Raw genomic sequence first — 14,219 nt, 5'->3', positions numbered from 1 at the left:
CTTATAATTTAGAAATGGAATTGAACTAGAAGATCTGTACTATTCATCTAGCTAAAAAAATTCTCCGTTTGATATAAAGTACTGCTACGATTTTATTTAGAGCTATCTGTATATACAGATAGCTATATAACTATATGGGATAACTAATTAGATTCTTAAAAATCACAGTACCCATTTTTTAATCTTAGATAATTCAGTCTATTTTATATATATATATTTTTTCCAATATAAACAAAAGAAATTTGGATATATTTGCAAACAGTACTACAGAGAATTGGTATTCCTAAGAGAGATACTATATTTGCCTTACTGCCTTCTAAACTCCAAAATAAAATATCTTTTCATCAAATTACTATTTAAAGGAATAAACACCACACAATATGAATACCCATACAAGAAAGGATGGCAGAAGTGGAATAAAATATTTACTAAAAAAAACCTGGTTATTAAGTGGAAAAAATTTGTTGGGTTGGTAGAGGTATACACTGATGGTACATGATAGGTTGGAGGTCAGCAAACTATTAGAAATTAAATTAAAAAAACTAAATTCAACCAGAAGACTATATTTGAATTAATATGACATGTCACCTGGATTTTGAGTCATTTTGTTACCTTGCAGAGCTCTTTATGTTTGGAACACAAAGATGACTCTGCTGAACTACCATCATTAAGAAATATTCTTGAGTTATTTTTATCATTGATATGAAAAATAAGGCCAACAGATTGCTTCAGACTGGATTTCATAATATAGTTGCTGTATTCTAATGGTATTACCGTTGTTTAGCATCTGGTTCTTCCCTTTGCAGGCTCAGAAAATTGATTTGATCATTTCATTTGGTCTGATTAAGACTGAGGAACTGATTTTAAGTCACAATGTGTTTACTGTTCAGAACAGCTACCTTTTAAAAGTGCCTGAAAGCCTAATAATTAAGGCTTTTTTAAAACAAATTTTGATAGCTTTGGTACCATCCACATAAACAAGAATAATCTTTGAACAGGAGATATGTTACTGCAGGAATACCATTGCTCTTTAATTTACACTTCTGATATTACTCTATCATTTCAATAAATTTAAAAAGTTTATAAATTATTTTTTATTGATTACTAATCAAAATATATTAATATACTGAACCATCTTTGAACACTCCTCTGTAAGGCACTGTGGAAAATATAGAATAGTTTAAGACACTACCTCCTGACAATTTTAGCTATTCCTTTCTTGAAATACACTTACAACTTTGTTAGGAAGACATGATATGCTACTATTAGAAGCATCTCTGTGGCAATGCTGTGGGAGTTACTAGAAGGCCTTTGGCAAGGGGGTCAGAAAGGTAGATTTTGAATTGTATTTTTGAGGAGGAAAAAAGGAGGATATTTCAGGCAGGGAAAAGTTTGTTCAATGGCACAGAAAAAAAAAAAAAACATGTCATGTTAGACAGCCACTTTGCTAGCATGAGAATTCACAAAGGGGAAAAGTGTGTCACCTAAACTGCTGGAGAGCAGGGACTGAATATTACCATGTATCACAGTGTTTGATACATTGGCGCTCAATGTTTGTTAAATTAATAAAATCATATGTAATTGTACCTTTTTAAGGGCATACTATCACAGGATCTTACACTAGATCATCAGAAAATGTTTTGTAAAATTAATGAATAGAAAAGAAAAGATCTAGAAGTTCTCATGAATATTAAAAAAAAAAAAAAAGAAGGGTGAAATGATTTAAAGGCAGAGACAAAAAAGGACAGGTAAGTTGTTGCCAGATTTTAGAGTCCTTTATTGACAGTCTAAATTTGGACTTTGTTCTATATCCGAGTCTTTCTGAGGAGAGGAGTGGCACGTGAAAATGATCCCATTGATCAAGACCAGCGGACTTAACCAGTGTGAAGACAGATTCGCAAAAGCAAAGTTTAGGAAAGGAGACCACTATTGCTGGTCTAATTTTAATATTTCAAAAAGCTACTTATAGATAGGTTGTTGGGATACTTGTCACTGGAAATGAGACCAAGAGAGATTACAAGTGTTTTGAAGCCCCACCCCTTACCCCCCTTCCCTACCCCATTCTGTCAGTGAGCCAGGGACAGTCCAGGAAGTTCTGTGAGTGTTTACTGTTTAGTGGTACTTAAATCTGCCACTGAGTTTTGAGATTTAAAAATCTTGGGATCTGCTCAATACAAAAATGTTTTTTCGAATCTTTCTCCATTCTCTCAGCAATCTTTCTACCATCGCAGTGGGTTTCTTTTTGGTGATAGTGCACCGTCTCCCAGGTAGGAGATTGACCCCTTCCTCTTCCTTGTTCTCCTCTTCCTACCAGTCTGCACTTAGAATTCTGTGCCTCTTTTCTGAAGATTGCTGGGAGCTTCTGAAGCTTTCTACTCTGTGTGGAGCAGATACAGGCAGCAGCAACTCGGCAGAGCCAGAAGTTGAAGAAGACTGAGTCAGGTTTGCTTAGTTATCAGGGAAACAGCTGTTATGTTTGCATATTTTATACAACATATAAAGACAGGATTCAGGGGTTAGGGATTCTCTTGGATCTGCAATAGGAAGAATTTTGACTATTCAGAGTTTTCTAAATTGAAAATCACTAACACTTATTCTACTGTAAATGTTTGGTTCTTCTATTTGCAAGGTAGGGGACCGCTTTCAAACCTGTTTATTGTCTTGTAGCTTTCTATTATAGTTACTATTGTTATGTGACTTATTTTTTTTTTGAAATTGATCTAGAGCTATCAGAAATCATAATGATATGCACTATAAATTTTTAAATTATTTAATTCAATAATTTAGAGCATGCAGTATCAAGGTATTATGTACTGGAGGTATGCAGTATTATGCACTGGAGGGAGAGGGGATACAAAAACCAGACCCTGTACTAAAGGAGTACTGGTAGCGCGCATTTATCACAAAAGGCAGAATAAGGTAAGTGCTGTGCCATTTGAAAGCCATGTGAGTTCAGACTAAGGAGAAATTAGTTCTTGCTGTAGGAAATGGGAATGGCGTGTATATGAAGCAAGTGACATGGAAACTGGATTTTGAAGGATGAGTTGAGTGAGTGAATTACATCTGAAGAAGATGGGAAATATCTTAGGTGAAGAGAATGGTATGGTTATGATGAGGAGAAAAGAATGGGGAGTGGTCCAGTTAGGCAGGAGTGGAAGGCATTAGTGAGAGGCAGAGCTGGACAGGTAGCTTGCAGTGAGATTGTAGAGGGCCTTCATCAATGCCTGGCCAAGCAGTTCAGACTTTACTTGGTAGACAGTGAGGAGCCATTTGTGAAGGTTTTATGGAGGAACATATTATGCAATCAGATCTATACTTAGGAAAATTATTTTAGTAGTAGTGCTTCACAAACTTTTGCACATCATAGCACACATAGAAAATGATAATGTGTTTACCAAACATTGGGGTAAATTGGATGGGACTGGAGCCCTGATGAGCTACTTGGAGCTGTAGGCAACTGGCCTGGGGTCTCTGGCCCTTCCAGGGGCTAAGAAGATCAGGAGGCCCACAGTTAGGAAGGTTAATTCCTGTCTATTTTCTCCTTCCATAGGAGACTGTTAGAATATCCAGTTAAGAGGTTGGGAGGGCCTAAACTAGGACAGTAGGAAGGACGTGACTGATATGCAAGAGAAGTTGAGGCATCAGTACTGATAAGGATAGGCTTAGGGCAGGGAAAAAATTGTGAGGGGGCTGTCTAGGAGGGAAGGACTGGTAAAAATCTTTACAAAGATTTTCCCTAGTTCCCCTTGCAGACTTTTGAGCCCTAGTAATTTATACTGGCCACCCCATATCATTTTCTTAGCATCCCCTTACTGGCCCTGTGTAGGTAGAGTCAGCAGAATTTAACCACTTAGTGAATGTGTGAGGGGCAGTGGAGAAGATGAATTCAAGGCCCACGGAGATATTGAAGCTAGGTGATTTAGCAAGTGGGAAAATTGATTGCAAAGGGGGAAAATTAAGAATTTTATTTTGACATGTTGAGAGTCACATGCAAGAAGTAATTGGTGGGCCAGGCGCGGTGGCTCACGCCTGTAATCCTAGCACTCTGGGAGGCCAAGGTGGGTGGATCATTTGAGCTCAGGAGTTCGAGACCAGCCTGAGCAAGAGCGACACCCTGTCTGTACTAAAAAAAATTTAGAAAGAAATTAGCTGGACAACTAAAATATATATAGAAAAAATTAGCTGGTCATGGTGGCACGTGCCTGTAGTCCCAGCTACTTGGGAGGCTGAGGCAGGAGGATCGCTTGAGCCCAGGAGTTTGAGGTTGCTGTGAGCTAGGCTGACAGCACTCTAGCCTGGGTAACAAAGTGACTCTCTGTCTCAAAAAAAGAAGTAATTGGTGAAATTAAGAGACTGGACGACATTACCAAAGAGAGTGCTGAGATTAAAGAGTAAAGGTTCAAAGTCAGACTTGAGGAACATGTTCATGAGGTGATAAGAGGAAAAGGAGCTGATAAAACGGAATTAACCTTTGGAAAGTATCTATGGTCATCATATTTACTTATGACAATAGACATAAACAGGAATTTTTATCCCCATTTATCATTGAAAAACCTGAGGCTCAGAGAGATTAAGTAACTTGCCCAAGGTTGTCAGCTAATAAGTAATCAAGGTGGTATAAAGCAGAGACTAGTCAGAGATGGAGCAGGAAAGTTAGAATAGAATAATGTCTCAGAAGCTAAGAATAGAAAAGGGTTTAAGAAAATGTTGACAATATCAAATACTATGAAAAGTTTGAAGAACATATAGTAGATTGCCAACAGCATGCTATGGAGTATAGAACATAGAGATATGTAAATATTTTCCAAAATGTAAAATGTTTAAAATTCCTGTATCTCTACTCAGACAAATGCCCAGTCAGGCTGTTCCATTTAGTTCTACTTAAATAAATAAGAGGAGTAAAGTACCTTTCCTCTGGGAATTTATTTTAATCTAAGAGGAGAATAGATAAATATACATAATGTTAATAAAAGTAGAGTAAGAAAAATACCTGAGGGTTTCCTTCTCTATCTTTCCAAAGCATCTAATACTGTGGTTCCCAAATTTTAGTATGCTTAAGAATACTTACTTCCCCGCCCCTCCAGATTCTGATTTATTAGGACCAGAGTGGAGTTCAGGAATCTGCATTTTAGCAATAACACCAGGTATTTCTGTTGCAAGTAGTCCTCAGACCAGACTCAGAAACAATAACACAGAAACTAAGCACTTAGTACAATATCAGTATCTGTTTGTTTACTAGACAGTCAGTTCCTTTATGTCAGGATTCTAATACTTTTTATCCCTCAGTGGTACTTAACGCTTTGTTGAATGAATAAAATAATTCAAAGAAAGAAGATATTACATCTTATTAGATTGGTCATTACTGGCTATGTACATAATAATAGCTAGCATTTTTTGAGTATTCTGTTCTAAAAGCTTTACATAAACTAACCCATTTATTCCTTATAGCCTTAGGACTGATAAGAATTATTATCCCCAGCTTAGAAAGGAGGAAACAGAGCACAGAGAGGTAGTAAGTGTTTTACTTATACAGCTACTTATTTGGGAAGTGGCAGGTTTGAAACCAAGCAGTCTGGAGTCAGGCAGAACCACAGCTCACACTCTTAAATGTTACACTATGCAGCTTCTTAAGGGAAGTTTTGTAACATTTGAGCTAGATCTTTAACAATTGATGGAATTTTCTTAGACATAGGTATTGAGAGGGGCATCCAGGATGAAAGTGAATCAGGAAAGAATTGGGTTTGATGGAATTGTTACATGTCATGTAGGAAAGTAGAAGGTCTCATACTCCAAGCTTTCAAATTTTTGAAAGATTTGAAAGAAATGGGATAACAATTTGCTGAAAGAATACAAATTTTATTTCTTCAGAGGAATAGCGTCTGTATGTGTTAGCTCATTTTTCTAGTTAAACTTTTATGAAGCAAATAAAGAATTATATTTTGTAGCACCTAATTAATTGTATATTTGACCATCCCTCTACTTTAGACAGTACTGTCTCTGAACACTCAGTAAGTATGAAATAATAGGGAAAATTTTCAGTTCTTCATTATACAATAATGATTTTTACTTTTGTGGCTTTTGGGCTTTAGGTAATTTCAGACTGGGTATCACTGTGTAGTTTAATTTATGATACCCTTGTTTTGGGAAATGTCATGTACATTCGTATGTATGCCATTAAAAGAAATTAAATTTAAGATCCTGGCTGGGCGCAGTGGCTCATGCCTGTAATCCTAGCACTCTGGGAGGCTAAGTGGGGAGGATCACTTGAGGTCAGGAGTTTGAAACCAACCTGAGCAAGAGCCAGCCCCTGTCTCTACTAAAAATAGAAAAATTTAGATGGGTGACTAAAAATAGAAAAATATTAGCCAGGCATGGTGGCACACACCTGTAGTCCCAGCTCCTTGGGAGGCTGAGGCAGGAGTGCTTGAGTCCAGGAGTTTGAGGTTGCTGTGAGCTAGGCTGACACCATGGCACTCTAGCCTGGGCAAAGAGCAAGACTCTGTCTAACCAAAAAAAAAAAAAAAAAAAAAAAATTAAGATCCTATTAAATTCATAGGAATAGCTATGAAATCTTTAGGATCACATTCTGATGTATGTAAAGTACTGAGGTCAATATAATTATAATATTGAATGGTGGTGGTCAGTTCTTTTTTTTTTTTTTTTTTTTTAGCATGAAATGAGGTTTATTAAGGAAGGACAAGATAAATTTACAGAGAAAAAGAGCAAGATAAAGGTTTTCTGTCATAACAAAAGGGGTGCTGATCATTTCTCCTCATAACAATGACGTTGCTGTTAGCACATCTGGGAACAGCATATAGGTGTATTCTTGTGAAAAGACAAGCATTGTTCAACTCTGAGAAATGATTAAAAATAGTAATTAAGGTTCTGAGTTGATTCTTAGGCAGATTAGTACTACAAGAAATACAAGAAGGAATTGTGGTTTGAAAATGGAGAACCAAAGCATTGATAGGCTGAGAATGATGAAGGAGAGAGGAAATTCTGAGACTCTATGTGGTATTAGGTTCACATTTCCTTTAAGCTGCCAGTTGATAAGATTATTGTCTATGGGAAACAGGCATGTTTATAGATGATTTGGTAAAGATTTTTGTGCTTTTGGTTTCCTCTTCCCAGTTTTGAAGAAGTACTTCGGAAATACTCATCAGAAAAAAGCCATCTTTGGGCAACGGCAGAATCTGCCATGTATTGCACCGTTACTGACCACAGTGGAGGAGACGCCACAGGTCATCTCTGCTGAGGTTCGGGGACATTTTCCTGAGTGGCTCAAAGGCTATCTACTTCGAATTGGACCTGGGAAATTCGAGTTTGGGAAGGATAAGTAAGCCTTGAGTTTTGGAGAACAATTTGCATTCGCAGCATGGGCTGGTTCTATGGAATATGCATTAATATCTGCTTCCTCTCTGAGGCTAACATTGCCATTCCATCCCTTTGATTACAGATAAGAAAGCTATAGCCTAGAGGAGAAAAAAGAGACTTCATTCTTTTTAAAAAGTTCTGCTTTTTCTGCTCTGCAGAATATCATAAATTTGAAGCCCTTTGCAAGTCTGTGCCAGATGTCAGGAGCTCTCTGTGTGACCACCGAGCTGTTTCATCATAAGTTCCTGAAGGAAGGGCAATGTCTCCTCATACAGCGCTCTCCCTCACCCAGCAGTCCCCAGACACAGTGACCTCTTTCACTTCCTCAAACCGGGCACAGTATATTTGCTCAGCGTCTTGGCATTGGTTCTCTCACCTATCTTCCTTGATCTTTCTTACTCTGGTCTTATCATTGAGATACCAATTCAAATCTCATGTCCCTTGAGCCTTCCCTGTTCTCCCAATCTGAAAAGCCAGTACAGTTGTCCCTTGGTGTCCATGGGGGATTGGTTCCAGGGCCCCCCTCAAATACCAAAATCCAAGGATGTTCAAGTCCCTTATATAAAATGTGAAGTATTTGCATATAACCTATGGACATCCTCCTATATACTTTAAATCATCTCTAGATTACTGATAATTCCTAGTACTGTGCCTACATATCACTTCATTCCTGTGAACTTAATGCTCAGCAAATCAAGCTTTGCTTGTTAGAACTGTGTGGAATTTTTTTCTTCTAAGTGTTTTTGATCCACAGTTGGTTGAACCATGGATGTGGAATTCAGGGATATGGAGGGTTGACTGTATTTATTATATTACCTATTTTGATTCTCTACACAGCACTATCGATGTCTAATATTTTTTGTTTGTTTATTTGTGTGTTAGCTGTGTTCTCCTGTCAGGTCAGTGATCTGTTCTTGGTTCTTGGTGTGCTCTTGCTGAAGAATGACAAGATACACTGGTAGCAAAGCAGGCAAGAAACAAAGTTTATTGAGCAAAGCAAGATATGTTTGCCACAGAGAGTAAATGGACCCCTATTATTACAAGACGCCCTGACTGTTAATTAAAGTTTCATTTTATGTTGTCTGGGTTGGACCCTCCCTGGCAGGCATGGCTCATGTGTCACCTTGATGAACAGCTGTTAGTTACATAACCTGAGTTTTATGCATGTGGACTTCCTGTGAGCTTCTGTGAAAGCCCATGGGAGGTGGGGGGTACAAAACCGCAATGCACATTAATGCTAACGACATGATAATTGGCCCAAGGTTACTTTTGGTCATCTTTCAGACCCTACTGCACCTGCCCTGCTTGACCTTCTGGGAATTCCTTCTTCCAGGAATCCCCCGCTGATTTTGTGGTTAGTGCGCTGAGTTCTGATTGGCAGTACACTCCTCCTTCCTCCTGCTGTGGTGGTTATCTCAAGCGCGTGCTTGCCCCTGTCCCTGGGAGAGCCAGAGATCCCTTGCTATCTACCTAACATACCCACTAGAATGTAAGTTCCATGAGGTCAGGGACTTTTTCTAATTTATCCTGTATCCTTACTATCTAGAGCAGGGGCCTGCATCTACATAGCACTCAATAAATGGATGTATATAAATGAAAAACCAGTAACTCTTTAGCATATCATTTCTCTGAGTGTCTACTAGGGACTGAGGTGATGTGCAGGAACCCCTATGGCCAGGAAGGAATCTGCTTGTTTTAAACATTTTTAAATATTAGAAACAATTTTTTCATTATAAAAGTTTTTACCCATATAATAAAACTTTTTGAAATATAGAAGAGGTGGTAGGGGCAAACATGTACCACTTGATACATCCTCTATTAGCACTTTGGTATATTTACTGCCAGTCTTCCCCACTATTTCTATATATTTGTTTTAAATAATTACAGAAATATTATATGTAGTATTTTTTTTGCCTTGCAAAAACACTTCACACTATCATAAACCTTTATTTCCTTGTTGCTACAAAGTCTGAATGACCATTATTTTTAATGACTGGATGATATTCCAGGAATCATTGCTTTTGTAAAAATAATTGTGGTAAAATATACATAAAATTTACCATCTTAACCATTTTTAAGTGTAGTGTTCAGTGGCATGAAGTACATTTACATTGTTGTGTTACCATCCATCCACAGAGCTCTTTTTAACTTTCAAAACTGAGCCACTCTACTCATTAAACTAACTAACTCCCTATATTTCCTTTCCCACTGCCCCTGGCAAACCATTCTACTTTTTGTTAGTTAAGATACCCCACCCCTCCCTGACCCTGGGCCTGGTTGGAATCTGATCATGGTCCTCTCGTGCCTCTCCAACTGTTGTTGGAAATAGACCAAGAACTAGGTGTGTGTTCAAGATATCTTTGATTAAGATATATATATTTCTTAACATCCCAGATATTTTAATTTGCTAAACCTGTTGCATCTTGTCTTCACTGAATAATACACTTGTAAAATGATAGTGCTAGAAAGAATCACAATGCCATGTTTTTGGGTGGGGAGGGAGATGGGGGTATGCTGTTTGTTTATCCCAGCTGCTGCAAGAATCCCTTAAGAAGTTACTTTAGATGCCAGGACTGGGGTGGGGTGGGGAGGAGATAAAGGGAAGGTTTGCGGGAGGTTTGGAGGTAGAGAAAAAGAGAGTGAGTGAGATACCAGAGAAGTTCTGCTTTTCCCTATTTTACATGTGTGTCTTTCACACAAGCTATAATTTAAAAAAAGCATATGAGGCAAGGAGAAGGAGAAGGAAGAAAGCAGGAGGGAGGAGGAGAAAACTACTAGCCCAACCCCCAGAAAGTAACAGCCTCTTGCAAAAGGCATATGGTATTTCACCTGCTATGGAAGGAGAAGCCCTAGTACTGTGGTCCCCAACCCTCCCGGGCTGTGGACTGGTGCCAGTCCTTGGCCTATTAGGAACTGGGCCGAACAACAGGAGGGGAACGGGGAGTGAGCTTCATCTGTATTTACAGCCACTCCCCCATCACTCGCATCACTGTATAAGCTCAGCCTCCTTTCAGATCAGCGGTAGCATTGGATTCTCATAAGGAGCGTGCAAATACAGATTATCATTAGCAGAAAGATTTGACTGCATGATAAATGTAATGCACTTGAACTATCCCCAAACCTTCCCCTCCTCCCTGCCCTGGTCTGTGGAAAAATTGTCTTCCATGAAACCAGTCCCTGGTGCCAAAAAGGTTGGGGACCGCTGCCCTAATATATTATTCAAACCAAGCAACAGAGCCACTTAGGGCCCAGGATTGACCCACAGGCCTCTTTGAAGACATGTGTCTTTGTGGAGAAGTGGGTGGTGTGGCTGGTCAACTTCTGCCAAGCCAGCAGTGGGCATTTATAGCCCTTGGGCGAGAAGTACAGATATCTTTAGGTCAAAGGGAGACAAACTAAGACCCAGTTTAGCTGTTAGCTCCTCAGATTAGACTTAAAAGGAGGGACAGGGACAAGTGTAGCCCTTCACCTGTGTGTAAGACTAGCCCCATTCACTTGTGAAGCTCGGATTGCTGTTTGATGCCATTTAACAGATCCATGTCAGCATGCAGACATAGTAGCAACATGCCAAAGGCCTTCCTTCAATTAACTTTTTTAAATCAGTGATTGACTTGAAGACATACCTATCAGTTTTTAAAGTTACATGAATCTGGGTGGAGCACTATATAGCCTTAGCACTTTTATCTCTACTACTTTCTTGGCAGGACTTCAGGGTCCACAATGATGATAGCCTCCCAATTCCTGGAAGGTCCCTACTGCAATGATTATCCCCCTCTGTGCCACGTCAGCAAGACTACATGCCTGAAAGGCCACACCTGGAACTTACTCCACGGAATTGCCCCACCCCCGAAATCTTGAACTATGAAACTCTACTCTGCTCAAAACCCCAATTTTCACACTCCTACATTCCCATTTTTTCATTTCATCAAGTTCTCCTCTCCTTCCTATTCTCTTTCCTCTGAGCTCATCTACTCTCTTTTAATTTCTCCCTGGCCTGGAGTCCACCACCAGTCACTTCAAACACACTTTGACCCCCACCCTCACTCCCTTTGCCCTGGTGGTCACTGCCTCTCCTCTGACCATTTTCAGGCCCAGATTAGCCCATTTTTGGTTTCCTCTGCTCATGGTCCAGGCCTGCGGAACACTTCGAGTGCAAATCACATAACTTTGCTGATTGATTTAATTATAAAATGAGCATTTCCAGCCCTAGCTGAATGCTTGGTGCTGCCAGGACATCTTTAGCAGTCACTGTTCTTTCCAGCTTCCCGCAGGGTCTGCTGCAAACCTCAGTCCCTTTCCTGAAGCCTCCTTCATTCTTCCTGTCCCTTTCACCCTAGTAGATAAACTGGCCTACTTCATATGAATAAAGGGGCAACTAGATCTAACTCCTTCAACTTTCCTCTTCCAGCCTCCATATTTCCCCATGTAGGTTCTTCTTCCTGCCTCCCCAGTGTCAGAGGGGTGATCCTCTTCCTCTCCACTGAAACCTTGCTGCATCATCATCTCTCTCCACTTCCTTTTCTTCCAAATAACTCTTACAGGTCACTTCACTTTTCGAAATGTTGTAGGGCCCAGGATTTAGAGTGAGCACTGAGCTCAAACCCTTGTCCTGTCACTTACCACCCCCCCGTGACCGTGGGCATATTTCTCTGAACCTTGGTTTCCACATCAGTAAAATGAGAATAATAGATCTTCAAAGAATCTATGTGAGGGAACTATATATATGAAGGAAAGAGATGGTAAAGTGCTTAGCACAATACCTAGCATGTAGGAAGTCTTCAGTAGATGGTAGTTATTATCTTGTTTGCAAACTTATACCCAGATACCCTCATTTTGTATCTCCCACCCCACCCCCATCTCTTGTGCTCTAGACCTGTGTTTTGCTAACTGGCTGTGGAACACATCCACCCTGATGTTTGACAAATAGCTCAGACTGTTGTTCAAAACTGAGCTGTTGACTTTTCCTCAATACTTGCTCTTCACATATTCTCTATCTCAGTTAAAGTATCACCAGCCAGCCAGTCATTCAGGCGTGACTTTTTGGACCCTCTGTTTTGTCACTGCCTATATATCCTATCGGTTACCTCTGACTGGTTTCTGGAATTTTTCCTTTTCTTTTCTTTCTTTTTTTCTTTCCACCCCCTCCTCTGAATTTGTCCTTTTCTAACTGGTGCTGCTTCAGTTCAGGCTCTCCTCTTCCCTCGTCTGACTTACTGCCTGGTCTCGCCATTGGCTTCTCCAGATCTGCGCGCTGCTCTTTCTATCCTACACTCTACTGTGTCCAGAGTGACCCTTGTAAGAGGCAGGAATAACAGTTCCACTCTCCTGTTTCAAGACCCACGCTTTCCTGATGAAGGTCTTTAAGCCTTAGTCTAAGTGCTGGTGGTCTTGGGCTGACCTGTTTTTCCATCATTATCACGTGCCACTGACAGCTCTGCCCACACGCTCCTTAACTGGCTGTTCTTCCAAGATGCCGTATGCTTCATGGCCCTTCCTCCTTCTAGCACTTCTGTCCTTGTCCCTTCTCCAACTGGCAGACATCCCTAAAGAACCAGCCAAATGTCTCCTCCGCTCTTGACCCTGCCCTGCTTCCCCCAACCTTTTCTCCTGTTGCTCCTTCTCTGCATAGATAGCACATTTTGATGTTTCTCCATTGTAGCAGTTCTCACTTTGTATCAGTTGTTTATGTGTCTGTAAGTGCTGGCCTTGGCACTATGCCTGGCAGATAGTAGGGACTCAAGAAATGTTGAGTTGAATAAATGAATGCTTGGAATGCAGGATCTTGTGAGATGGACTTATTTTAGATTAAATTTATTAAAGGCAAGTGGATCCAGAAAACCACTTTCATAAGCACAAAAATGGAAGGGATGTGGTTTAACAGCAGAATGTGTTAAAAACTACTTAGTGGTCTTGGTTAACAGCTCAGTGTGAGTCAACAGTGTGAGGTGGTAGCATAGAATAAATAAAAACATCTTGAATGAGGAAGCCAAGTGTATTGTTTTACTCCTGTAGTATTGTGTTTGGTAATAAGAATTGTGGTTTTATTAAACGGATTTTAGATCAAAATGGTAAAAATTCTTGCAACCATTTTAAGTTTTTTTAAAAAGAATTACTAAAATAGACAAACCGTTAGCTAACATAACCAAGAACAAAAAGGGAGAAAGCAGAAATATACAAAATAAGAAATGACAGCAGAGAAGAAACCATTGAAAAAGGAAAAAAATCACAAGAGACTTTGCAGATTTCTATGCAAATACATTTGAAAACCTTGATAAAATGGATAATTTTCTAGGGAAAAACAGATTACCAAAAATTGATAGAGATAGAAAGTTTAGGAAGACCAATTTCTGTAGAAGAAATAGAGAAACTTATTAAGAAAATATTCCTCATAAAAACCACCAGGCCCAAGATTATTCCACAGAAGAATTCTACCAAACTTTCAAACATAAGATAGTCCCAAAGCGTTATAAATTATTGAAAATAAAGGGAAACTTCCTAATTGTTTTTATCAGGGAAATATCATATTGATATCTAGTATGGTAAAGACTGTGCAAAAAAGAAAACTATAGACTAATATTATTTATGAATATCCATGAAAAAAGTTCAAAATATATAATACTAATATAGCACTAATAAATATTTTATTAACAGAACCCGATGCCACATTAAAGATATGAATAAAATTCAGTAGGATCAAGTGGGATTAATTTCAAGAATGCAAATTAAGTTTATTATTAGGAAATACTATGATATATCATATACCATATCAATAGGTTTCAGGAAAAATAATCATAGAATGATCTCCATGAATGTTGAAAAAACTTTTGTCAAAATTCAACATCCAT

At 39.1% G+C, this 14,219-nt stretch overlaps 1 protein-coding gene across 5 annotated transcripts in view; it reads left to right on the top strand.

Annotated features, from left to right (window-relative positions):
- Positions 1-2,104: 2,104 nt before the first annotated feature.
- Positions 2,105-14,219, top strand: part of BCO2 (beta-carotene oxygenase 2) — a 35,676-nt gene continuing 23,561 nt past the window's right edge. For 4 of the 5 annotated variants that reach the window (XM_069470888.1, XM_069470892.1, XM_069470890.1 and 1 more), the window contains exons 1-2: positions 2,105-2,267; positions 7,132-7,336. In XM_069470888.1, coding sequence (XP_069326989.1) covers positions 2,180-2,267; positions 7,132-7,336 — 293 coding nt within the window. In that variant the 5' untranslated portion in view covers positions 2,105-2,179. Of the gene's footprint in view, positions 2,268-2,370; positions 2,443-7,131; positions 7,337-14,219 lie in introns of those variants that run through there. The other variant, XM_069470893.1, reaches the window with a different exon arrangement.

The sequence above is a fragment of the Eulemur rufifrons genome, chromosome 6 (genome assembly GCF_041146395.1).
Source record: "Eulemur rufifrons isolate Redbay chromosome 6, OSU_ERuf_1, whole genome shotgun sequence".
In the NCBI taxonomy this organism is placed as follows: Eukaryota; Metazoa; Chordata; class Mammalia; order Primates; family Lemuridae; genus Eulemur; species Eulemur rufifrons.
The sequence above is the reverse complement of the archived record's forward strand: the minus strand, read 5'-3'. Positions and strand labels throughout refer to the sequence as shown.